The sequence below is a fragment of the Rhincodon typus genome, chromosome 2 (assembly GCF_021869965.1).
Source record: "Rhincodon typus isolate 14 chromosome 2, sRhiTyp1.1, whole genome shotgun sequence".
NCBI classification, from domain to species: domain Eukaryota; kingdom Metazoa; phylum Chordata; class Chondrichthyes; order Orectolobiformes; family Rhincodontidae; genus Rhincodon; species Rhincodon typus.
Genome location: NC_063333.1, coordinates 84,917,901 through 84,945,569, shown reverse-complemented (window position 1 = coordinate 84,945,569; position 27,669 = coordinate 84,917,901). Strand labels below are relative to the sequence as shown.

Sequence of the window (27,669 nt, the reverse complement as noted above, 5' to 3'; positions counted from 1 at the left end):
AAAATGCACTCCCAGCGTTGGATGGGTGCTGATGGATAGCATCATAGAGAGAAGGTCAAAACTCTTCCTGGCTCACTGGGCATGGCAGTCATTTTGCCACACCCATCAAGCCTGGCCAAAGATCGCAGCATGGGTCAGTGTTGTGGCTCCACTAAAGAGGCACAGGCAGAAGTCGTGCAAAGTAGTCAGTAGTAGATCTCTTTTGTAGGCACTAGGGACCATCAGTCAGGAACAGGCAACAGCTTGAACTCTCTTCAACAACACCACCATCTCACAGGATGCAGTGTGTGAATCCTCAGGAGAATGCACCAGCAAGAAATTCACCTGTATCCTTAACCACCACAGAAACAATCATCTCAGAGAGTTCACTTTCTAGATTAAACTCAGGGACAGCACAGCTCAGGTGAACACATCAATATATCTCCACAGTTGATTGAGGAAGAAATGCTTCAAGTCTCTGATGTTCAGAGGGCTACCAGAAACCAGGCACCAGCTGAGCACCATACAGAAGACACAACTCTGTAGTCAGCACAAGTGACATATTCTTCAATTTCATGTCCAAGAGACTCATGGTCTGTACCACGATGACCCTGAGTGGACAGCAATGTATGCTGGTTTGTGGTCATCTAAGGACTTTTTTTTAAAAAGAATGCTACAAGGCAGGTTTGAAGCAGATACTCTCAACATCCACCAACCATTGTATGGGTTGCGCATAGGAAATTGTCTGATACGTGAACACTCCAGTACATGAGTCACAGCAGCTCCCTGGGTATACCGCACATGTTTACACAATCTGGCTGTAATGGCCATAATAAGGTGAACATTAAAGGGTAGAATTCTCTTCTGTAAACAAAGACTACTGGTTGATGATAGACTACTGATTGAGCCACGTTGGTGCAATTGTTTGTACTGTGAATCTGCAGGAAGCCAGGGATGGATGTAAATCCTGGTGCCCTTGCTGCTTGACTGGCCGTGTCAAGGGAGGACATTTTGAATAGATGGGCTCTGGCATTAGTGACATTTTCATGCACATATGAATTGGGGACTGTGAAATCCTACAGAGGTTCTCAGTTGTTCTCTGAAATAACCTGCTTGCAATAGAAAGACAACCATAACCTTGAGGGCTACCATGATCAGACTGTCATCCAGCCCTTGTCCAACGGTTGGCATAGGTGAGGATGTAGTTTAGGACATTGTCAGTCTTCTTCAAATAAGTCACACTACAGTGCTGCTCTCTGCAGTGTGAATTTGGCACAGTTTCATGCCAGGACTCTCCACCTCACTAGTGAGTCATATCCTGTTGCTTCTCTCTGCGGATGGCGTGCAGCAGGAAATGGCTGTTTCTGCCTGTGCTGAGCCTGTAGAAGCTGTTCTTTCTCTCTTCTGCACCTTTCTTGTTATTGTGGCACCGCTAGTTTGAATAGCTCTATTTATCAGAACCATTCTTTATTAGATTAGTTGCAACTGATCTGAGAGAAAAAGAACAGACATGTGTTATTAAAGGGATGCCTGAGCCCTGACAACATTCAGCTTCATTGTCTAAGATTTATTCTTACAGATGAAATGAACAGCAGTTGCAAGAAACCAAATTTAATGTGCTAACAAATAGTATGATGTATCCTTAGCTTGTGCATGATTGCCCAAAGTGCCCATGTTCCTTGTTATTAGGCAGCTGCCAGTTGTAGCAGCTCCATCTAAAGTAATGTAAAGAGAAGAAAGATAGCTGGCACAGCTGTGAACTCACTTAGACTCAATTGGAGAACCCAACTCAAAAAAGTACCCACTTGGTTTATACTTTTGAGTTTTTGAAGCATGAGTTTCTTGACTGGAGAGAAGTTAAATGCGAAAGGAAAGTTAATATGGAGAGCTGTGTAATTAAAAAATGCAAAATAAACTTTTCTCACCACCTGACACCCAGATTTTGATCTTGCCACCTAAGGTGGAAGAAAATTCAGTCACAGTCTAATTCCATACCAATAATCTGATTTCTGTACTCTTGCCATTTAAATCATCACATTTGCCATTATTCCCATCAGTTTAGGAAGAGGCAAATTGCACCCTGTGTTTCTGTTTGAATCTTAATTCAGGGCTTTAAGTTCTTTGAACTGCACAGCAAACCTTTAAGATAACCAAAGTGTAGCAAGTACTTGAACAAATGTGTACCTGTTATCTTATTCACAATGGTAATACAGCATGACAATAAAAGATATTCTATTTTAAAGTGCCCTCCAGCTTTTTCTCAATATTTTTCTGTTCTATTCATAATGTGTCTCCCAGTCACGGTTGGCTGTCTCTTGATTTGACTATGATGTCTATTTCAGGTCACATGTTTCTGATACAGGTTTCCATGTGACTGAACATGCCGATTCTCGACTTGAGCAGATTCTGGACACGTTGATTAGGGCATCCCACAAGTGGGAACCAGAGTAGAGGATTTTCTTTTCTTACTTTGCCTGCCTATGCCTCCCAGTATTTTGCACTCACTAATCCCCAAAGCCCAACAACGGGGCATTACATCTAATCTGGTGCTAAGATTTTGTTTCATAATTAACATATGCAAGAACTCTTCCAGTATACACCCAACAACAATCAAGCATTATGTCCTTAAAAGACATTTAGAAGAACATAGCACTGTGTTTTGCATCCCTAGTGATCCAGTCTTATGAACTAATATTTTCTAACATATCTCGAGCAGCTCCTTGGAAATTTGCTTATATCTTGACAAATATTAATGCATGAACGTTCTGTCCATCATACGTCAGAAACTCATCACAATTTTAATGGTAAACCCTGTCCAAGGCTACTTTGTGTCACATTTCAAAAAGTAAGAATAGAGAAACCAATAATTAATTTTGAATCGAAGAGACACCAGGGCACAATACACTGTATTTTTAAGAAATGCAAACATTTGTGCAATCAAAACCAGAGTTCTGATCTCCAGCCTAAAGCAACCGGATATTAATTGACTTTGAAATGAATTTAAACTTGTGTTTACTTATCAATTTGATTCTGTACTGTTAAGAGGATATCTCTCAACAGTTTAGCATAAGATTAGTAAATTTGCCACAAAATTAATCCTTTGAATTACAAAAATCACCACCAGAGGATTTATTCAAAGATATTGTTTGTATTTTCTGTCAGCCATGTCAGATGATAAACAAGGTTTGACATAGGTAGCAAGAAGGTACGAAAGGTTTTATGGGCTTAAAAGTGGATAACTCGCCATGTACAGATGAGTTGTATCCCAGGCTGCTCTAGAAGATGAGGAAAACTAATTTGAAGAAAGGTAGTAAGGATAAATCAGGGAATTACAGACCAGTGAGTCTCACAACTGTGGCAGGGAAATTATTAGGCAAATTACCTTCTCAAACTCTTGACATCAAGGCCACCTTTGACAGAGTGTGGCATCAAGGAGCTCTAACAAAACAGAAACGAATGGTATCAGGGAGCAAACTCTCAATTGGCTTATGGGAAGATGATTGTGGTTGTTGCAGGTCAGTCATCTAAGCTGCAGAACATCTCACTATACACAGCTTCCCCAGGCTTTGTGTTGTCTGCAAACTTACTAATCAGGCCACCTGCATTCTCCTCCAAATTACTTAATATATATTACATACAACAGGGGTCCCAGCACTGAACCCTGCAGAACTCCACTGGTCACAGATCTGTCAGAAAAACATCCTTTCACCGTTACTCACTGTCTTCTATGACTACGCCAGTTCTGTATCCATCTCACCAGCTCACTGCGGATCCCATGTGACTTTATTTTTGCATTGGGCTGCCATGAAGAACCTTGTCAAAGGCCTTTCTAAAGTCCATATAGGCAACATCTACTGTCCTGCCCTCAATCAACTTTGTCACTTCCTCAGAAGACTCAATGAGGATTGTGAGACATGATCTTCCCTGCGCAAAGTCATGCTGCCTAACACTAATAAGTCTATATTTTTCTAAACGTGAGTGAATCCTATCCCACGAATCACATCTAATAATTTCTCTACCCCTGACAGAAAGCTCACTGGCCTGTAATTGTCCGGATTATCCCTGTTCCTCTTCTTATATAAAAGGAAGGATGCTAGCTATTCTCCAGTCTCACCTCTCTGTGACCAAACAGGATACGAAGATTTTGTACAAATGCCTCAAATTTCCTCATCTGCTTCTCTCAGCATTCCGGGATAGATCCCATCAGGCTCTGGCAACATGACTGCCTTAATGCTTTTCAAAACACCCAATACCTCCTTTTATATATTGACATGCTTTAGAATATCGACATACCCCTCCCAGACTTACCACCCACTATGCCCTTTTCCTTCATGAATACAGATTCAAAATATTTGTTAAGAACCTCACCAACTTCCTCCAACTCCATGCATAAATTCCTTCCTTTGCTCGAGTGGATCTGCCCTTCCCTAGCTACCCTCTTGCTCCTTATATACATGTAAAACACTGTGGAATTTTCCTTAATCCTGTTTGCCATAGACATTTGATGGCCCCTTTTAGCCCTCCTAATTACTTGTTTGAGTTCTTTTCTATCTTTGTATTCTTCGGGGCTCTGTTTGTCTTCAGTTTCCTAAATCTTACGTATGCCTCCTTTTAATTTTTTTGATTAAGCTCTCAATTTCTCTTGTCATCCAAGGTTCCCGAATCTGGCCATCCATATCCTTTATTTTCATTGGAACATGCTGGCCTTTAAAAGACGTATCCTCAGAGAGCTGCCCCCCATCTCCGTACCTCAGTTGCTGCCTAATATTGTGGTAGTTAGTCTTCCGCCAATTTAGTACTTTCACCTAAAGGACTACTCTTGTCCTTACCCATAAGTAACTTAAAACTTACACAATTATGGTCACTGTTCCCGAAATGGTCCCCCCACTGAAACTGCAATTACCTGGCCAGGTTCGTTTTCCAATACTAGGTTAAGTATGGCCCATCCCCTAGTTGGACTATTTACATATTGTTTCCAAAAACCATCTGAGACACACTTAACAAATTCCAAACCCATCCAAGACCTTGACACTAAGCGATTCAGAGTTAATATAGAGGCAGTTAAAATCATCCACCACAACCCCTTGGTGCTTTTACATTTTTCTGTAATCTGTCCATATATCTATTCCTCTATTATGCACTAGCTATTGAGGGGTCTGTAGTACAATCCCATCAAAGTGATTGCATCCTTCCTATTCCTGAGCTCCAGCCGTATGGCCTCACTGGATGAGCCCTGCAAGACGTCCTCCCTCAGTACAGCTGTGATATTCTCCCTCCTCAATATCGCAACTCCCCCACCTCTTTTACACCCTCCTCTATCCCCGCTGAAACATCAAAACCCTGTTAAGCTGCCAGTCTTATTCCTCTCTGAACCAAGTCTCTGTAACAGCTATAACATCACAGCTATATGTATTAATCCAAGCTCTAAGTTTACTTACTGGTCACACTCCTTGCATTAAAACAAATACACTTCAGACTGCCAGTCATGCTGTGTTCAGTAACCTCTCCGTCTCCTTCCTCATAATCATATTGGCCTTTTTCTTTCACCTCTCCTCAGTCATTTTATTGCTCACCTACTGCTCTTGTTCATGCTCCCCTGCCACAATTGTTTAAAGCCTCCTGAGTTGACGAGCAAACCTCCCTGCCAGGATCTTTGAGCCCCTCCAGTTTAGGTGCAACCCATCCTTCATACACAGGTCCCACCTGCCCTGGAAGACATTCCAATGATCCCACATACATGAAGTCCACCCTCTTACACTAGCTGTTAAACTATGCATTTAACTGTACTATCTTCTGATTCCTAGCCTCACTGGCATATGGCAGATTCTGACCCTACAGGTCCTGCTTTTCAACTTCCTACCTTACTCCCTCGACTACCTTCGCAGGGCCTTATCGTCCTGCCCATGTTGTTATTACCAATATGGGCCCCCAACTTCCAGGTACTCGCCCATCCGCTTGAGAATATCCTGTACTGGCTCAGAGGCATCCTTGACCCTGTGACCAGGAAGGCAACACACCATCTTGGAGGCTCACCACAGAAACACCATCTCTGCTCCTGACTATAGAATCCCCAATCATTACTGCTCACCTATACTTTGAGCCTCTCTGTTGTACAACATTGCCAGTTGTGGCGCCACTGATCTGGCTCTGCAGCTACTTTCTCCGGAGGGGCCACACACACCCCTCCTCCCAACAGTGTCCAAAACAGTATCCCTTTTTGAGAGGGAATTGGCCAGAGAGAACTCCTGCACTGCCTGCCCATGCTTACTCGCCTTCCTGGTGGTCACTCAACTCTTTTCTGTCTCAGTGGTCCTTACTGGTGGTGTGATTTGGCTCACTAACCATGCTATTCACAACATTCTCAGCCTCACGAATGCTCCATAATGAGTCCATCTGCAGCTCCAGATGCTCCATGTGGCAAATCAGGAGCTGCAGCTGAACATACTTCCTGCATACATCATCATCATGAACACTGGAAGTGTCACTGAGTTCCCACATATTGTAAGAAGAGCACTGCATGGGGCTTAGTTCTCCTTCCATTTCAAACCCTATCAACTAAATCAACCTTATCAACTACAGACAATAATCCAGGAACTGATTACCTACTCATCACCAAACTCAGGTAACTGTCTCCCGCTCTCTAGTGGATCCTGGCAGATTACAACTCCAAAAAGCACATACATTATCCCTCTCCAGGCACTACTCGCAGTCTGCAAATCTGCTTCCTGAGCAGCCATGCCTATGCTGTGACATCACCTCCAGATCTCCACCCCTAGAATCAGCTCCAGTTTGCTCCGACTGGGATTTGGGATTGAGATCAGAGATGCTGTAAAAAGGACAATGACTGCCTCGTTAAAATGTTCCTGTTTTGTGCATACTCAACGAAAATACTTTAACTGTGACTTCATCAGCTTCCAGAAGGTGTTTACATGATGGCTTTTTTAAAAATACACATACATATATCAGTTATTTTGAAAAGGTCTTTTATTGCTAACTTTGGCTTGTTGTCCTTCTGCCAGTTTAAATACTGCAGTGGTTTGGAAATTATGGAGATAGTAGGAACTGCCGATGCTGGAGATTCTGAGATAACAAGGTGTACAGCTGGATGAACAGCAGGCCAAGCAGCATCAGAGGAGCAGGAAAGCTGACGTTTCGGGTCGAGACCCTTCTTCAGAATTTTATTTCTTTATTTTTGGAAATTATGGTCTCTTTTTGTGTTCTGTGTCAGTTTAATTGAGATTTAGTGGTCAGAATATTAAAGAATTCTCCTAATTCTGCTCCTTTGAGAGTTAAAATACCTTGTACATCTATCACTACTCTGTGTTTGTGTTATACATGACTGCATTACCTAATCAAATGAGTTAGTGTGAATGCAAATGGATTCCCAAGAACTAAAAGATCGCCTTCCAAAATTAAGTAACCTTCAAACAAGTTCCAAGGACAGACCTCGAAAAACATTAAATAGTTCACTCACTGACCATTTCTCATGCTCTTCTGGAAACCACACACTGGCCTATCTTGGAACCATTCATTCAGTGTTGCTGGGTCAAGCTCCTAGAACTCCCTTTCTAACAGCACTGTAGGTGAACTGCTACCACATGGTCTATAGCTGAAGAGGGCAGCTAGCTCAACAGGGTCTTTCTGCAGGCAATAAAGGATGAGCACCAAATATTCGCATTGCCAGAGACACTCATCCCACAAATACATAAAAACAAAATGCAGCGACTGCGTTTATAGAAGTTATTAATTTAGTTTAGCAAGTCAAATTTTCTTTCATATAATTCGTAGCATGTTGAACATGTTTGAGCACTGTGTTGAAGTTACAACATCCTTACTCACTGAATAAACCTCTCACCACTCTGAATAAGCTCACCCCTTTACTGATTGTAGATCGAGCAAGATTGGAGATTTAATTATCAATCAACAGAAAGAACTGAAATAAATTACGACAGTTTTTCCCTAATCCTTTTGGATTGTTAAATGTAGATTGTTCTTACAGAATCTTCATATTTAATATTATTGGAGCACTTCAGTTTTGAACAACCGTGGAAAAAATGATTTATTTCAAGCTTTTGTGGAAATATTGGGACTGATTTCTTTAAAAGGATTGTTGAAGGTTTACTGTGAACATTGGAGACTTGCTTTAAAAATAAACAAGATATCCCAGAATTCTAGAGACTGGTGATAACCACATCTTTTACTGGTGGACCCATGAGATTGTAGACATGTTCACTGAGCTGGTGGGTTTGATTTCAGACATTTCAGCACCCTGCTAGGCCACATCGTCAGCGTGCCTCCGGTGAAGCAGTAGTGTTCCGTCCCGCTTGTTATTTATATGCCTCAATTCGCTGGGGTGATTAGTATTACTTCCGGTTTTGTTCGTCAATATCCCATACCTAAACCCAGCAAAACCGGGGTAATATACAGAATACCGTATAAGGACTGTGAAAAACACTACACAGGCCAAACCGGAAGAAAATTGACAATACGGATACATGAAGATCAACTAGCCACCAAGAAACACAACGAATTCTCACTTGTCTCACAACACATGGACAATGAGGGACATGAAATCGCCTGGCACAACAAATCCATAATTGCACACGCCAAACACAGAAAGGCTAGGGAATTCCTAGAGGCCTCGTATTCCAACCGGAACGCCATCAACGAATGCACCGGATTAGACCCTGTGTACAAACCAATGACAAACAGAACCGCAAGTACTACTGACCACCCCCAGCAAACCGAGGCATATAAATAACAAGCGGGACGGAATGACGACGTTTCACTGGAGGCACACTGACAATGTTACATAGCAGGGTGACAAAACGTTTGCAACCAAACCCACTGGTTCGGCGAGCATGTCTACAACCTCATCCACAACCGAAACTATAATCTGGTGGACCCATGCTGGAGCACTGTCCATCTGGAACTAGTTAGGAAAACAAAATGACTGTGAGGAAGGACTACCCAACTGATCTGTCCGACATCTGAAAAGGAAATCCACCTGTTGAGTTCAGGGTGAAAACTAGGTGAACTTCTTCGTCTTATATTTCTTGAGCTAGCTGCATTTGCCAAGACTCCAGCGACAATAATGTATGACGAGTGACTTTAACACACTTGTTAGACATAAGTTTTCAGAAATATTTATACCTTACCCTTTATGCCTTACAAAACAACCCTAAATGGCCAGAGTGTTTGTTTAAGATGAATATTAAAGTGACCCCTGTTCAAGGAATTCCTCCCTCCCTTCCCCAACTTTTAGTTCAGGGTGATGTGTGTACGTGTTATTTATTGGGTGATTTATAGACAGACATTTATACGTCCCAAGTTACCACTGTGTATATTAACCAGTTATTGGATTTTCATTGAAGTAGTTTTGTTTTGACAACAAACCATTAATTGTCTTTACTTAGAAGCCCAGCTGACAGCTATTTTTATTTAAAATGTGATACAGATAAGGTATTGAATTAGCCATCTTGGTTACAGAGGAAAAGTCTTTATGTTATCACCTGCTGAGTAATGGGACTAGAGCAATTGTGCACTTCAGCTTCAGTCACTATACAGTGCAATTCATTTTCCTCAATTACACCTCCACTGAAATCATAGTTTCTCACACTCAGGTTGTGGAAGCTGCTACAATTAATTTGTAGGCATTTTCATCCTTTTGAGAGGTCACATGCCCTGCAGTGATATCTTGACAAATATTCATCAAAATAGCAAAACATAGAAAGCAAGGAAAATTTCAGAAACCAATATGGAGTAAAGGAAGTGGTGATAAGTAAGGCAATGGAATTTTGGCATTTATTGCTGAAGGAAAAAAAAAGTTTAAAAGTAAGGCAGTGTTGCTACAACTGTATAAGGCATTAGCAAGACAGCACCTGGGAGTATAGCATACAATTCTGGTAGTCTTACTTGAGGAGAGATATTTGCATTGGAGGCAGTTCAGAGGAGGATCACTAGATTGATTCCAGATAGGAGGGGTTTGTCTTGAGCGAGATTGGATAGTTTAGGCATATACTCTCTGGAGTTCAGAAAAATGAAAGGAAATATAATTGAGGTCTGCAAGATACTAAAGGAGGTTGACAAAGTAGATGTAGAGTAGATGTTTCCTCACGTGGAGTAAACTGGAACAAGCGGTCATAATTTTAAGATAAGCGGTGGCAGATTTAAAACAGGGAAGGGGGGACATTGCTTCTGAGGGCTGGAAATCTGTGAAATACATTCCTCCAAAGTGTGCTGAATGCCAGGATATTGAATGGATTTGAGACAGACTTCTAATTGGTAATGGTTTGAAGGACTATGGGGAATGTCAAGAGATGAGATCAGCAGTGATCATATCAATTGGCAGAGCAGGCTCAAGGGGCTAAATAGCCTCCTCCTATTGCTTCAATTTTTGTTCTTAAAACATTGAAAGTTTTCAAGGAGGAGTTAGATATAGTCTTTACGGCTAAAGACATTGAGGATATGGGGAGAAAGTGGGAACAGGTACTGAACAGGATGATCTGCCATTTTTCATGTTGACTGGCAGAGCTAGCTCAAAGGATCAAATGGCCTATTCCTTGCTTTATTTTCTCTGTTGCGATGAAATGCATTATATCCCTGCATCTCAGCAGTGGCATGGTAGCTGAGTTTTTCATTAAATGAATCTGCTTTATGCAATAAGTCTTACAACCAATTACAGATAAGATTTCTTTGAAAGGTTCAGCCGAGGCTGCAGCCACTAAAAACCATACATCAGAATATCAAATGAAGGAGAAAAAAAAACAAACAGTAGTAGGGGAGATATATCTTTAATAAAAATGCTTAACAGCTAAAAATGTTGATAATTGTGCGAAAAGCCCGCTCAAAAGAAAATACAGGCAAGTTAGAGAAACATGGTGCACAAATTGAAGCATGATGAAGGAGCCCTTTCATGATGAGCATTCCAAACAGTCAAGATTTCATATTAGAAAGTGAACAATTTACCTTTAGTCCCAAGAATTTCTTCTTTCCATTATAAAAAACTTGAAATGAAAAGAACTTTTGTGGACTGACTACGCAAATAGTTAAGTGGTGAAAGCTATTTTAAAATCACAAATCTAACACCTGAAACTTGAGTATCCAAACCAGATGTCCCTGTATTATATTTTGTTAAATACTCAACACAGAACTCTCCACTGAAATGATTACTTAACCAAAGTGTCAAAATGTCAAAAACATTTGGTTCAATTCCTGAAAAAAAAAGTACGTTATAATACATTTTTTGGGTGGCTTATCTGGAATTGACAACTGACACAATAGAGGATACTAAAGTCAGGCAAATGCGAGTCACCCAGGGCAAAGTGATTTTCAGAGTACTACAACAGAAAGTGTTCCTTCCAATACCAGGTGCATCAATATAATTTTTCAGGACATGGGCATCAGTACATACCAACCCTAAGTTGACCTCGAAGACAGTGGGGCAGAGTCTTTGTGAACCACTGTATACCAGGTCCTGATGGTATTCACACAATGCTTTCAGGTGGGAACGAGACTGCAACAACAATGCATAAATCAATCAGACAGTGTGACCTGCAGATAGTTTTTTCCAGGTATTTGTTGCCCTGTCCATCTAGTTAGTAGCAATCTGGGGATGTCGCCGAAAATGCTTTAGAAACTTGTTGTTATGTATCCAATAGACATAATACATGGTAGCCAAGGCATATCAGTGTTGGCACAATTAGATGTTCAAGCTGACTGATGAAGTGTTTGTTTTTTGAAGCAAAAGCTCATGGAATTCATCCACTTTAAAATCACTTCCTGCATGGAAGATTGTTTTGTAATTCACTCGTGGGAGTTGCTGGCTGCCCAGCATTTATTGCTCGTCCATAATTATAGTCATACAGCACAGAAACAGGCCCTTCAGTCCAAATCAAATATGCCAACCAGGTTTCCTAAACCGAGCTAGTCCCATTTGCTCGCATTAGTCCATTTCCCTCTAAACATTTTCTATCCACGTACCAGTTCAGATGACCTTTAAATGTTGTAATTGTACTCGCCTCTGCCACTTCCTCTGGCAGCTCTTTCCACATACACACCACCGTTTGTCTGAAAAGCTGCCACTCAGGTCCCTTTTAAATCTTTTCCTTCTCAGCTTAAACCAATGCCTTTTAGTTGTGGACTCCCCTACCTGGGGAAAAGACTTTGGCCATTCACCTGATTTATGCTGCTCATGATTTTGTAAAACCTTGATAAGGTCATCCCTCAGCCTCCTACACTCTGGGGAGAAAAGTTCCAGCCTACCCAGTCCTTATAACTTGAACCTTTCAATCTTGGTAACATCCTCATAAATTGTTTTTGTACCCTTTCCAGTTTAATGATATTCTTCCCATTGCAGAGCAAACAGAATTGTACGAAGTAGTTCAAATGTGGTCTTACCACTGTCTAGTACAGTCTTAACATGACATCCCACTCCTGTACTCAATACTCTGACTGATGAAGGCAAACATACCAAATGTGTTCGTCACCTCCCTGTCTACTTGTGTTGCCACTTTCAAGGAATTGTGTACCTGCACCCTTAGATCTCTGATGAAGGTGGTGATGAGCTGCTTTCTTGAACTGCTGCAGTCCATGTGCTTTTCGTTGACTCACAGTACCATTAGGGAGGGACTTTCAGAATTTTGAGCCAGCAATAGTGAAGGAGTGGTGATATATTTCCAAGTCAGGATGCTCAGGGTTTTGAAGAGGAACTTGCAGATGGTGGTACTCCCATGTACCTGCTGCCTTAGTTCTTCCAGACGGAAGTGGTCAAAGGTTTGGAAGGTGCTGCCTGAAGATCTTTGGTGAGTTTCTGTAGTGCATCATATAGATAGTACACACTGCTGCTACTGAGCATTGACAGTGGAGGAAATGCATAGATGTAGTGCCAATCAAGCAGATTGCTTTGTCTTGAATAGTGTCAAGCTTGAGTGTTGTTACAGCTGCATCCATCTCGGCTAATGGAAAGCATTCCATCACAATTTTGACTTGTGTTTTGTAGAGGTAGATGGACTACGAGGAGTCAGGAAGGGAGTTACTTGCTGCAGCATTCCTAGCCTCTGACCTGCTCTTGTAGAGACTGTGTTTATGAGGAGAATCAACTGAGCTTCTGGTCAATAGTAACTCCCAGGATGGTGGTAATGGGCGAATTCAATGATGGTAACACTATCGAATAAAAGGGGCAGTGGTTAGATCATCTCTTATTGGAGGTGGTCATTGACTGGCATTTGTGTAATATGAATGTTACTTAATATTTGATACGCCCAAGCCTGGAGATGGTCCAGATTTTTATACGCCTTCTCAAACATTAGAGATGGGACACAGCATTCATGCTTTTCTGACAACGTAAACTTCACAACTTTAACAACTTCGTGAATTGAAAGCTGCAGCAATAACTCTTTCTAGAATAAACTGTTTCTCAAGATGGAAAAAGACAAAGACAAGTGGTTGCACAGAAACTGAAAGCAATTAGCCATATCTTGGTAAGATTACATAAACAAAATTGCTTTGACACCTGCTTGATAAACTGGAGGCTTTATTGCTGCAAAGGACAACTGATTGCCCTGCAGAAAAATTTAAGGGGTTAACCGCAGGAAAAGCTGGGTTTTAAACAGTTAACCCCAAATGTAACAAAGGAACAGGGGAGCTACTGCTGATACGGTGACAAGCTACAGAGTAGAAGTCTCCAAAAGAATAATCAATGTTGGGGATGAAAAAAATCTATTGAAACATCAATAATGTCACACCACAAACTTGAAAAAGAGAAAATTATACAAGAATCCAGCACCAGAACTTCAAAGAACAATACAACAAAAGGAGCAAACCCTGGATACTGCCAGAGATAGACCTGTTAGAGGAATACTGGCAAAGTTCCATCATTAACTTGGCTATTACCTGATTGTGAGGCTTAACTTGCTTACTTGAGGGGTCTTATTTTGGTTGTTACATGCAATAAATTTTGAATCTACGTTTCACTACTTGATTGTTTGAGAGATTTCTTCACAAGTAGCTGAATTAAAACGTAACTTGTGGCGATTTACCCACAACACTATAGATACAATATGGCCTTATCTTGTCCATTGGTAGGCTACGTTATAAAAACTCTAAACAACTGTTTATGTCATTAATTATGCAACTGGGATATGATGCTTTCAAAGACAGCTATGAGGCTTGTCAAAGATTTTGCATTCACAGATAGCACATAGAAAACTTTTGAATAATATCAAAAAAGGTGGTGTGGTAAAACTAGGTCAGAATCATGTTATCTAGAGAACACTGGATAAAAGAAAACCATTTTGGTTATACAATATGATCTTTATCAACAGGAAGCTCTTCTGTCTGCTGGAAACTAATTCATACTGTTGTTCTTCTTGTTCGGGATTTTTTTTTTTACATGATTACACAGACATCATGGTCGTGTTCTCCCATAGAAGAGCAAATGCATCAGCTCATGGGGATTTCTCTCACTTTTGGTTAGTAGTAGGTACTGAAAAGCTCTTTGCTCTTGCTGGGGAAATCTAGAGCAGGGTACAGTAAAACAGTTTCAAGATAATAGCTTATCATTTTGGGCTCAGATGAGGAGAAATTTCTTTACTCAAAAAGATTGTGAATGTCTCAGCCTTGACAACACTTTTGGTTTCTCAGGATATTAAGGATGGAGATTGGAATAGGCACTTATGCGGAGCTCAAGTCATTATCATACCTAATGGAAGATCAGGCTCAACAGGCCGTCGGGTCTTTTCCTGCTTCAGTTTCATATGTAGATTTAAAGCAACAACTATAAATCTTGCATTCAGGTGTTAAACCACTTTATTGCATCACAGGTAGCAAGACATAGTACAATAAATAACTCAATGCCTAATATGCAAATTATAAAAGGAAGATATATGTTGGATGGTTTATTTTAGGGGAGAAAAAAATGGTCGGTGCGAGATTGAAAATTTAACAATTCGTCAATCAAGTATCTGTATCTGCTCTGGTTCTTGCTAATGCAGTTTAATGTCATCTAAGGGGACATTGCAGATGATCAATGCCAAGATTCTTCTATAAAGCCTTTCACAAGGATTTTGCTTCTGACATTTTAAAAATTACATTGAGTACAGCAATAGTCATTTCATCCTGCCATACTTTTGGAATCTACGCTTATTCCATAGTATTGAGGTACAGTTTCACCAGCCACTAGAGTCTCTTGGGGTCGAAGTGAAAAAGATTCCATAGAAAAACCATCAATGCCAGCTGGCTGGCTTCACTTTCTTCTTGAAGATCAACTCTCCCTCTCACACAGACAATTTATTGCACAGAAAAGAGAGAGCCACACAAGTAGCAGGTGTATATAGGAAACATTTAAAAAAAAACTATTTGGTTATAACAATAGATTTATCCATAAGATGCACTGCAGAAATTCACCAAAGACCCTTAGCACCTTCCAGAACCACGACTACTTCCATCTAGAGGGACAAAGGCAGCAAGTACATGGGAACACCACCACCTGCAAGTTTGTCAAGCCATTCATCATACTGACCTGGAAATACATTGCCATTCCTTCATTGTCATTGGATCAAAATCCTGGAATTCCCTGTCTAAGGACTTGGTGGATCAAAGTACAACATTGTACCATGGCAGTTCAAGAAAGCAGCTCCACCACCAGCTTCTCAGGAGCAACTAGGAATGGACAATAAAAATGACATCCACAAGATATACATATAAAAAAAAACTGTGGCTTTTGGTGCAAAAATGGCTTTTTAAACACTTTGCATTTATTCTTCATAGGTCTTCTCCGCTGGTTTCTCTGGTTGCATCAAATTCCTTAGTTTCGCACAAGTCTTGCTCCCAATGGTGCTCAAGGAACCATTACGTTGTCTTCAGCCATTCTGTTTGCTTTTAAGTATGCATTAATACGCTCATACGCGGAATCCAACTTTCTGCCTCTTTGTTAAACAGTCCCATCACTTCAAATTGGTCTGCCATTTTGTTTTCCCACCACTCGAGTCTAAGTCAGTAGCTCCTCTCAGCCCGAGTCCCCTTGGTGAACGCTCACCACGACGATTTCAGTAAGCTCCCGGGTGAGTACACACCTTTTCAGCCATTGGTTGCAGCCCAAATCCCCTCAGGAGCACTGTTCTCAGCTCACTTGCCGCTGAGTGCCCTTCTACCCCAGTGTCAACCACAGCCAGAGTCCCTTCACAACTGCTTCCCTTGACATCTTGTTCTGTTTTCTAACAAGTCTACCACACCACTTCCTCAATCCCGCATCATTTTCAAAGTCTGGGTAATGTTTGATCTCCTCCCTTCCTTTTGAAAACAGCAGTAGCACACAGTTGGCGGGCCGTGACTCAGCTTTGTCACCAGTTATTATGTTTGGGTCTAATTATAAATTATAAAAGAACACGAGGTAGGCCTGCAGAAACTTGAACCAGGAATAGTTTATTTTATGTCTTTATGGTTACACAGGTGGTCCTAAACTGCCCCCTCAAGTTCCCCTCAGTCACCTAACCCACTCTCAGAGGCAGCACACACACCTCAATTATATACATAATGGTTGGACACTAACTTTAGTTTAAAGCCAAAAGTGTTCAGCAAGTATTGATAAGTTGTTTTCAAATATTAAAATGCACCTTAGCAATCCTGCACAGGGAAATGCATTATTAATTTCAGCAAAAATGAATTCCAGTTAAGTTTCACAACCTCCAGCTGATTTTGGAGTCTGAAATTGGAATGTTTTGTGGTCAAGCCAGTTGGAACACGGAAATTAAATGTCTCAACGAAAAGACTCCAAAGCAAGCTACTGAAAAATTCTAGAATTTCCTGAAGAATTTGTTTACTCTAAAGAAAATGCACACAGCACAACTGATGAAAATACATCCAAATTATCCAAGTGCAGAGGGTTGAGGTACAAGTTTCAGAACTGATGCTCAAAGAAACCAAAGACACCACAGATGTATTTATGCAGTTTAAAATCAGCCATAACAAAACCCAACCAGCTTAGTTAACAAAGTAGATAACAGGCCAGTTTCTAATTATTTGCCCACATAGGACTCTCTAATCACAGGGTTGTGGCCTCCAGGACGAGTCAAAAAAGGGAGAAAAATAAGCTACAGATCTACCTCTCTAGATTCCACAAGAAAGCCAAACCTGCCAAATAAGAGTAATAAATGAAGATTGCAAACTCCCTAATCCAGATGCTACATAACATACTTCACTGTATTGTGTTAACTTACTTTTTAAATTTATGAAGTGTGCCTTAAACTGATGCATAGTTAGACTGGTTTAGTGATCTGCACCAAGGTTTCTCTAACACTCAAGTCTTAGTCTGCTACTAATGCAGCAGATCAGTTAGCAACCCACATCTTCTGGATGTTTTATTATCTAACTAAAACCTACATTTGGTGAATTTTAAGTACAGAAACATCTGACTGTAGTTCCTGAAACTTTATTAAGGAAAACAGACCATATTCAAGAGACTGAGCGAGGTGCCTGAAAAATTGTTTTAATGAGATGATTTTGATCCAGAGGACTGAAAGTTTTGCCATGACCACGCACTTGGGATAAACACATGTGCAATTTGTACCTTTTTTGGCGAGGGATTCAAGCCGTTGGGCATTCAATTACAAGTTCAAACAAATTATAAATTAGAGGAGCAGGGTAGAATTAAAGAGAATGTTCCCATAAGTGATATAATCTCAAATTAAAGGGCTAAAATTATTGTTTACAATTTTTTTAAACTGGCAAATAAAAACACGCGTCTTTACTCAGGTAAATTTAGAATGTGGAGCTCACGACCACATGAAATAGTGAGGGAAATAGCTTAAATGCTTTCAAAGCAAGTACGAAAAAAAGAACTGAAAAGCTGAGATGAGGAAAATGGAAAGGGGAGCTTCTTATTTTGAGTATTAAAAGCTGCCTAAATTAGTTGGGTTTAATGACCCGTTTCTGTCCTGTAGATTCTATGTAACCTCAGAGCACCATGGCACTTTTCACCAATTGTCAATTCAGTTTGTTTTGTTAAGAGCAATCAATTTTTTCAGTATTGTTGGTAAAAGTATTTAGACGATGTAACATTTTTGGAGGATGTTTCAAAGTACTTTGTAGCTAATTAAATTACTTGAAGTGTGCCAACTGTCATAGTTGGATAAATGCAACAGCCAAATTCTGTACAAGATTTCATTTAAAAACAAATCAACAAACTGAATGATTAGCTATTTGTTTTTAGTAGAGTTAGTTGAGAGGAGTGTTGATGAGGACACTTGGGGGGATCTCCCTCTTTTGTGTTTGATTTGTATCCTGGGATCTATTATGTCTATTTCAACAAAGTGAAAACACTTGTCACATTTAGCAATGTAAATTTTGCTAAAAAGGCTTACCCATCTTTATTCACCTTTAGGTGAGTGGCTTGTTTGGTCATTTCAGAGGGCAGTTCAGAGTCAATCACACCGCTGCAGATCTGGTGGCACATGTAGGCGAGAACAACTAAGGACTGCAGATTTCCTTCCCTGAATGACATACCGAATTTTGCTGAATTTAAAGTTTCACCATCTGTCATGATGTGATTTGAACCCAGTTCCCAAGAACATTGAAAGGAATCCACTGACATTACCAATATGCCATTTTACATTATTATGTATTGCTCATTTTCTGGTGGGTCCTGAGGCTGTTTAGAATGGAATCATAATTTACAGCACAGTGGAGGCTATTTAACCCATTATGCTCGCACCCAATCTCTAAGAAGATCACACCTGTACCATTCACCCACCCTTTTCCAGTGGGCCCTTCAAATTTTCCAATTCTCCTTTCGAGGTTTCAATTGAAACTGCTTCCAACATAGAGGCTGTGCAATCCAGATTCCAAATGCTTGTTGCATGATAAAAAGCTTTTCCTCATGGCACCTCTTTTGCCTCTCAAATTAAAATCTGTAATCTCTAGTTCTAAGCCCAATCAACAGGCACATTCTCTCCCTATTAATCTGTCTAGATTCAAAAAAATCTCAATTTTGTCTTTTCAATAACAGGCCCAGTTTCCCAAATCCATCCATGTAAGTGAAATTCCTCAACCTTGGGACCATGCTCCTAAAGCTTTCCAGCAGTCTCTAATTGTCCTTCGATACATCCTGTGTATTGCTCACAACTCTCCATTATCCTACCTATATCATCAATTCTGAGGCCTGAAAAATCTGAATATATTCAATGCTGAGAAGCAATGACAGAGCATCCACAACCTTTTGGAGCAATAATTCCAAAGATTCACATACTTTAAGTGAAGAGATTTTTCTTCATCTCATTCTCTTTATCCTGAGACTGTGGCCCTGTGTTTGAGATTTCGAAGCTAGGGGCAAACAACCTCTTTTTTATTTCTTAGAAAGGAAAGCAAAACAATATTACTTGGCATTGTTCATATCCTTAGCATGTCCCATGTACTTTAAGCAAAGGAAGTATTTTGATATGCAGTTAATCTAGTAATGAAGAGAAGTGTGATTGTGTCCTACCAGGGTGCAAACTAACAGCAAAAAAGGTACATGAGCAGATAATCTATTCTGGGGACAACTTTGTGAACATAGCATAGATGAAACTTCAGATTACAGTTGTGTGTGAATAACAACTTCTCTAGAAGTGTCACACTCCCTTCATGCCAAGTGAAATGATGAAGCAAATTGAATGCTCAGCTGCAGATAGAACTAAGTATATCATCTGACTGGTGTGACATTGCCAAAACAAAAAAAAAAATCAGATGAACATATGAGCATTATTACAAACAGATAACTTCCAAAACAAATCACTCCCTATTTTCACTACCTATCCATGCTTCACATTTTTCTCTACTAAACAGTGGAGGTAACTATTCCCAACTCCCTCATGCAACAGTCTCATACTGTTTAAAAGGACAGAAACAACACTCCAGTACCATTGTATCACAAGTAGGATTTATTTCACACACACTTGGACGTGGGGGAAAACACTTTACAACTCAAACATGCTTACAAAGGAGTTGTAATTGAAAAGGATTATTCAATGAATAACAACTGGTGTACAAGAACAACTGAAAGGTACAATCTCCTGTTCATAATGATGTGAAACAGGAGTTAGCAGTCTGGAAGTGGCTGATGGGCTAGCCAAGAAGTTGTGGGAAATTTCTTTTCTTCAAAAATCTCTTCAAAAGCAACAAAATATTTACTGCAGGGAGCAGATACAGGTTGTGGGCTGCTTTTGAAAATAATATAGGCCAAGTTTCAGTTTGTTGATGTTATCAGATGTGGAATGGAGCAGTGCTGACCTCTAACCTGACATTTCTGATGAAGGGTCTAGGCCCGAAACATCAGCCTTCCTGCTCCTCTGATGCTGCTTGGCCTGCTGTGTTCATCCAGCTCTACACCTTGTTATCTCTGCTATTTCAAAATTGTGTGGTTGAAGCCATTAACATATCTAGTAGGATGATTATAACTTGCAATCTTATATGCAATTTCCTTGGCGACAAGTGCCTTTGCAGTAGATGTAACACAATAGATAACATTCCAGATCCACAAAAGATAGAGTGTAAATTGTCTGCATATATTGACTTTTAAAATGAAGGTTATTGCCAAGTCCAGTCTTATAATAGCTTTCCTTGTAGGGCTGTTTAATGGATTGCTGAAACTGTCATCAAATAAGTATTTAAATTAGGTCTTACGCTGTTCATGACATGCATGTGTGCATTAACATGAGATCCAAACAAGGAAAGTTAAAATGTAATGCAGAATAATGTAAACAAAAACTTTTCACAAAGAATACGTCACTTTGCGTAAAAAATCTAAGTGGACCGTAGGAACAGGAGCAAGTTATTCAGCTCATCTAGCCTGCCCCGCCATTCAATACTAACATGGCTGAATGAATACTTCAATGTTTTTTTACTTACCTCATTCCCATAACCCTGTATGCTGTCAGTCAGAAATCTGTCAATCTCCACCTAAAACATATGTAAAGATGGAGTTGCCACAGTCCTGTGTGGTACAAAATTCCAAAGGTTCACAACCATCTAGGTAAAAAAAAAATCTCATCAAGGACCCAAGTGGTTTGGCTCTTATTTTTAAATTCTGTCCCCGGTCGTAGAGAAAACATCTGACCTGCAACTACCATGTCAATCCTTTTAAGTATCTTGTAAGCTTCAAGCAGATCACCTCTCATTCGTCGAAAATCTGTAGAACACAGACTCAGTTTACTCTTCAATGGACATAAACTCCTGCAATCCCAGAAATATGTCTAGTGAACGTTTGTTGCAGTCCTATGGCAATATCATCTTTCCTGAGATAAGGACAGCAAAACTGCTCACAGTATCCCAGAGTCTAACTCTTTTACAACTGAAGCAAGAGTTCACTACTTCTGTACTCAAATCCTCTTGCAATAAAGGCTAACATTCCATTAGCCATCCTAATAGCTTGCCCTACCTGCACAGTAGCCTTCAGACATCAATCAGTAGATCAACACTCCACAACATAAGAACTATCTTGTAAACAGGTTACGCCACCAAAGCAGGTAACTTAATTTTTCCACATTATAGTTATCCACCATGTTCTTGCCCATCCAAAGCCTGTCCAAGTTCTCCCGATGTCATTTTCCACCTTCCTCAAACATACATTCACACTTAGCTTTGCAGCTAACAATATTAATTTTGGTCCCTATCTCCAAATCATTGATATATATTGTGAACAGCTGGGACCCAAGTACTGATCCTTACAGTACCCCATTAGTCACAGCCTACCAATTGAAGAGGGAAGCCAGCCAAAGATCTGAAACGAGATATGGAAGTGTACTTTTATTACTGAAGGAAAGTGGTAACGCTATTTATTATTAACTAAATCAAAAAAAAAGTAATCTTACCTGATCTAAGCAGTTGACACGCACATTTTTACTGCCCAGCAATCTTCCAGTCTCCTGAACATTTCCTGCAACAAAAAAAACAAATTTAAGTTCCATTGCCCGAATAAAGCCCATGAATTGAACATCCGAGTCACATCTTGAGATGTCGTAATAAAACATTGCCTTGGTGGGGCTCTTGTGGCACAGTGGTAGTGTGAGCCAGGAGGCCATGGTTTAAGTCCACCTGCTCCAGTGTTGTGTAATTACATCTTTGAATAGGCAGATAGAAAGAATCAATGTCCAACCATAACATTCAGGTGAGGAAGTGTGAAACCTGGAAATTATTGGACATGTGAAAATATAATCTTGTTCCCATTTTAATCTCATACATTCCAATTTTATTTACATAGACGAATGAAAACTTCTGCATGCACATCCATAAATTAAAATCACTGGTCATATTGTGACTTCATCCTGCTACTGGGTGCACGATAGCATCTCCACTCGTGGAAGGACGTAATCATAGTGTGACAAGTTTAAGCACGAGTTCATAACAGAAATGTTCATTTGTCTAGAGTAGACACTCTCCCGTGTTTCTATATTCAGAAAACTTAATCACTTCAACAAGAACCCACTGTAGTTGGAGCTAATAAATATAAATCATTATGGACACAGGAATGGAATTAGGCCATCTCGTACCTTAAATCTATTCTACTGTTCAGGGCTATTCTGCAACTTAACTTCGCATACACCAATAAGTTCTGAGAAAGGGTCATTGGACTCAAAACATTAACGCTGTTTTCTCTCCACAGATGCTGCCAGACCTGCTAAGTTTCTCCAGCACTTTATGTTTCAGAATTCCAGCATCTGCAGTTCTGTTTTATTTTCACGAACACTATGTCCTTCTGTACAAGCGGTAAATCTTAAATTTAGAATGAAGAATTTATCTAGTAGCAACTGGTATTTATGACAGAGATTTCAAAGTTTCCTAGATATTTCTCAACTTCATACCCAAATGGTTTGGCCTAAATTTTTGACCAAGCCTCTTTGACCTAGACTTGTCAACCAGTGGAAATAATTGGTTTGTGCCCTATTTGTTCCCCTCAATATTATCAAACCTTTGATCAAATCACTGGTTAAGCTTAGATATTGAAGAGAATACAACCTTTGTGTAATTTTCTTCAGTTTAATCCTTGAAGCCCAGGTGTCATTGTGATAAAGTTACATGGCACTCAAGGTAGGCCAAATGGCCTGTTTCTGTACTATATATCGTACGTAAATCAGGTGAAGTGTTAATTAATTAAAACAAGGACACAAAGGTGTCAGGGCTGGCAGCGTGCCATGACCACGGGAAGTGGCAGTTTGTGGAGAGTATAATATTTCTGGACAATCACACAGACAGCGTCTACATTTGAACAAAATAAATTCAGAATTATTGAGCTGATGGCCAAGGTACCATGCTCCAGGAGGCCATTCAAGTTGCAATGGGGAGGAAAAAAAGAAAGCAAGTGTAACGTAAGCAAGTTTGCTGACAATAGAAAGTGGGAAAGAAAGCTGTCAGGAGGATGTGAAGAAGATTTAAACAGGTTCAGTGATTACACTCCATCTGTTATACTCGTGCTCAAAGTACAGAAATCTGAAATTACCCACTTTTGGCAGGGAAAAGTAGAAAAGCAGAATCTTTGAAAATGGTTTCTTGTTGGTACAGGACTTGAATATTGCTCAAAAGTGGCACATTGCTGAAATTTTTGGTTCTGCACTCCAGGACAACAAAGCATGCTGAATTTCAAATGAATAACAGCCTATACTACAAGGGAAAAGGTGCTAATTGTCAAGTTAACTCTGAGGTATTGTCGCAAAGAATGTAGAAAGCTGCAGGCTCCCAAAGCTCCTGGGTACAAGAAGAGAGATTGGAAAATGTTTACATTCAGAGGCACCTGGGTGTCTTTCTATACAGATCACAGAATGACAACATGCAGGTGCAGTAAGCAGTTAGCAAAGAAGTGGTGTCCTGTCAATCCTGGTTATCCATGAAAGATAGAAGCATGGACTTGCCGTGGATGCCACTTCCAATAACTATGAAGAACTACATGATGTTTACTCAGGCAGCGTCTCAAGGGGTGGTGATGGCCGATTGGTATTATCACTGGTTGATTTGTTGAGAAGCCCAGGTAATATTCTAGAAACCCTGGTTCAAATTCTGCCACAGCAGATGGTGCAATGTGAACTCAAACAAACTTTAATTAAGAGTCTAACAATGACCATCAAACCGTTGCCAATTGTCAGAAAAGACCTAGTTCGCTAATGTCCTTTAGGGAAGGAAGCTGCCAGCCTTATCTGTTCTGGTCTACATGTGACTCCATATCCACAACAATGCCCTCTGGGCAACTGTATCAGAGATAGTAGGAACTACAGGTGCTGGAAAATCTGAGGTAACAAGGTGTAGAGCTGGATCAACACAGCGGGACAAGCAGCATCACAGGAACAGGAAGGCTGACGTTTCGGGTTCTGATGAGGGGTCTAGGCCTGAAACGTCAGCCTTCCTGCTCCTATGATGCTGCTTGGCCCGCTGTGTTCATCCAGCTCTACACCCTGTTATCCCTCTGGGCAATGCATGTGTGACTGGAGGCCAGTGTTCAGTGGCCTATCACAGGGATCAAGTCCCTTATTTGTTTGTGATATACAATATAAACAATGTAGGTGACAATGTGGGGTTGTGGGGGCAGGGAAAAAGTAGAGAGAGGCAAGTTTGTCAATCACAAGATAAAAGTTTGGCCAGGTGGCTGGCAGTGAGGAGGAAGTTCTTAAATTACCAGGGGATATAAACAGATTGGTCAAATGGAAGACCAGTAACAGATGCAATTTAATCCTGAAAAGAATGAGGTGATGTACTTTGTAAGAAGAAACAAGACAAGAGAGTACTCAATAAATGGCACGATACTAGAAAACCCAGAGGAACACTGGGATCATGGGGTACTTGTCCACAAATCCCTGAAAGGTGACAGGGCAGTGACAGTTAAGGTAGCAGATGTGATACTTGCCTTCACCAGTCATGGCATAGATTATAAGAGTAGGGAGCTGTACAAAACTTTGGTTAGGCCATACCTGGAGTGCTGTATGCTGTTCTGGTCACTGCACTTTGGTAGAGATGCGACTGCATCTGGCGATTCACCAGAATGTTGATTGGGATGGAGCAGTTTATCGACGAAGACAGGCCAGATAACATTGGGCTGTTTCCTTTGGAACAAAGAAAGTTGAGGGTACACCTGATAAAGGCGTATAAGACTACGACAGGCATGGAAAGGTGGATAGAAAGCAGCTATTCCCCTCAGTTACTGAGTCAATAACAAAGGGGACATAACATTAAGGTGAACTGCAGGACGTTTAGAAGGGGGCTGAGGAAAAGTTTTTTTTCCACTCAGGGTGATGAGGATCTGGAATGCACCATCTGGGAGGGTATTTGAGGCAGGAAAACTCAACCTTTTTGAGAAGTACTTGGATGAGCACCTGTACCGTTATATTCTTCAAGGCCATAGGCAAAGTGTTGGAAAGTGGGACTAGTGTTGATTTAACGCAGACACGATAGGCCAAATGGCATGTTTTGTACCGTGTGATTTTATGATTCTATAGCTGTGGATGTGCAGTCCTTGAATTTCAGTCAGAGATCAACACATTTTTGGATATAAAGGGAATTAAATGATATGGATATAGGCAGAAAAACATAGTTTAACTGAAAAATCAGATATTATTGAATAGTGGTTATTAGCCTGCCAAATCCGTATTTAATGGTGCTGTGGCAGTTCCATCACCAGAGGCCACAGTAAGTCAAAGGAATGCTCACCAGCTTCTCAACTAAATAGGCAAAAAAAAATTATTGACAAGTGACAATCAATCCTCTGCATCTTGCATATCTTCCACTGCCCCAATGACCCCGCCTCCATCCTCAGGTCAAAAATGGTCATGTTCGCTAATGACTACTATTTTGGACACCATTTGCCTTGATGAGTGCAGGTCCAACAACACTCAGAAAGCTTGACACTATCCAGGACAAAGCTGCCCATTTGATTGGCACCATATCCACTCCTTCCACCATCAATGCTCAATAGCAGAGTGTATCATCCACAAAATGCACCACAGAAATTCACCAAGGCTCCTTAGGCAACAAATCCATGATCACTACTATCTAAAAGGTAGGGCAGCAAATACATGAGAACACCACTTGCAAGTTTTCCTCCAATCCACTCATCATCTTAATTTAGAAAATCGGTCTCTGGTTTCTTCAGTGTCGCTGGACCCCTAGACTTCCCTCCCTAATAGCACTATGAATGTACCAACTACGAAGTGACTGCAGCAGTTCAAGGAGGTAGGGTAACTTTTTTTTCCGGAGGGAGGAGTTCACCACCACCTTTGTAAGGGATGGGCAATAAATGCTGATCCAGTCAATGATGCCCACATCCCATGAATAAAAAAAAATCATAGACCATGTTCCTATTTATTTGTTGCATTGGGTTTGTTTTTGTATGATACAACAACAAATACTCGACGAAAGCCTAAAAGTGACCAACGATCAACAAGTTTGCACCCCTCCTCCCACTCCCACCCTCCCAAAAAAAAATGCGAAATCTACCAGGTAGCAATTACAAAACACGACACACGAGAGACCAATGCAGGCAGCATGGTGTAGATAAACAACCAACAGGGCAGCAACTACTCTAGGAGGAGGAGGCGGCGGAGGCAGTCCATGAGAGCGGGGCAATGACTCGCCAGAATAACCGACAAACAAGTTCAATTCAATCTCAACGTTGTTGTAGGTAGAAAGTGCTCGAATGTCAGATGCTGCCATGTGAATTGTTCATCCTGATTGGCGGGGCCACACTAATCAGGGATCGCCGATTCTTCCTAACTGCCCCCTAAAACATTCACCTAATCACTGAGCGAGATATAATAATAATCTGCGTCACTGATTCCCTAAATCCCCCCCAACAACCTTCTCCCCTCCTCCAAACCCCCGTGCTCGTGCACCCCAACCGCCCCCCCCGAACCGTTGATGACAGAGAGCACTCTTTCTCTCCGAGAAAGAGCAACTTCTGCCCCCACCACCCCCTCCCACATCACCTTCAGAAATGACTTTTAGTAATTCAGTCTCCTCCGCCGTCACGTCTCCTTTCTTGGGAGGAGCCATGCTTCTACTTCGATGGCTCGCTGTCTGAAAGGGAGGGATATAAATCACCCCACTCTCTGCTCGTCACAAGCCACTCTGAGCACTACCGCTCCAAAACAAAATGCCCGCAACTGGAGCAAACCTACCGCCTGGAGAGGGTTCTGTGATTGCATTAACCAAACACTGAGGTCAACTTTCACTAACAGACAGAAGTTTCAGTGCACTTCAGAAATATAAAAGATCCAAGTACGTAACTTAATCCTGACAGACCAGAATACGTAACACCGTCAGATGTTTTCTTTTGTTTTGGTATTCATCCTCCCCTCCATGATGAAGTGGTAGCGCCTGAAGTGTGTCACCTCCCCTTCTCTACCAGCCCCGCCCACCCGGCGTTCCGCGCATGTGCCGGGGGTCTGAGCAGGCTGCATTGTTCAGAGTGCTGTGGAACGTTGAGCCGGCTGGTTGGAACTCGGAGTAACAATCGATTCGAGCGTTCGCTTGGATTGTGTCCCTAGTACAGAGCAGGGTAAGAGGAGCAACTGCAGCTGACCCGAGCAGGTGAAGTATGGGCATAGAGGCAGAGCGGGGCTTGGGCTGGTGGAGTAAACAGAGAAGGACAGCCTCTGTATTCGGAACTTCACGATGGGGAGGGTGTTGTGGGAGGCGTTGTTTGTAATCAAAGCCGCAAGTAATGTTCATAGGGTGTGT

The 27,669-nt window shown here is 41.0% G+C and overlaps 1 protein-coding gene across 4 annotated transcripts in view; it reads right to left on the bottom strand.

Moving 5' to 3' along the window:
- ankmy2a (ankyrin repeat and MYND domain containing 2a) overlaps positions 1-27,102 on the bottom strand; it is a 42,590-nt gene extending 15,488 nt beyond the window's left edge. The window contains exons 1-3 of one of the 4 annotated variants that reach the window (XM_048609614.1): positions 26,916-27,102; positions 21,822-21,886; positions 11,393-11,494 (exon numbers count right to left, since the gene is read on the bottom strand). In XM_048609614.1, the coding sequence (XP_048465571.1) occupies positions 11,393-11,494; positions 21,822-21,886; positions 26,916-26,982 (234 nt within the window). In that variant the 5' untranslated portion in view covers positions 26,983-27,102. Of the gene's footprint in view, positions 1-11,392; positions 11,495-18,338; positions 19,600-21,821; positions 21,887-26,915 lie in introns of those variants that run through there. The other 3 variants (XM_048609590.1, XM_020516181.2, XM_048609604.1) reach the window with 3 other exon arrangements.
- Positions 27,103-27,669: the final 567 nt, after the last annotated feature.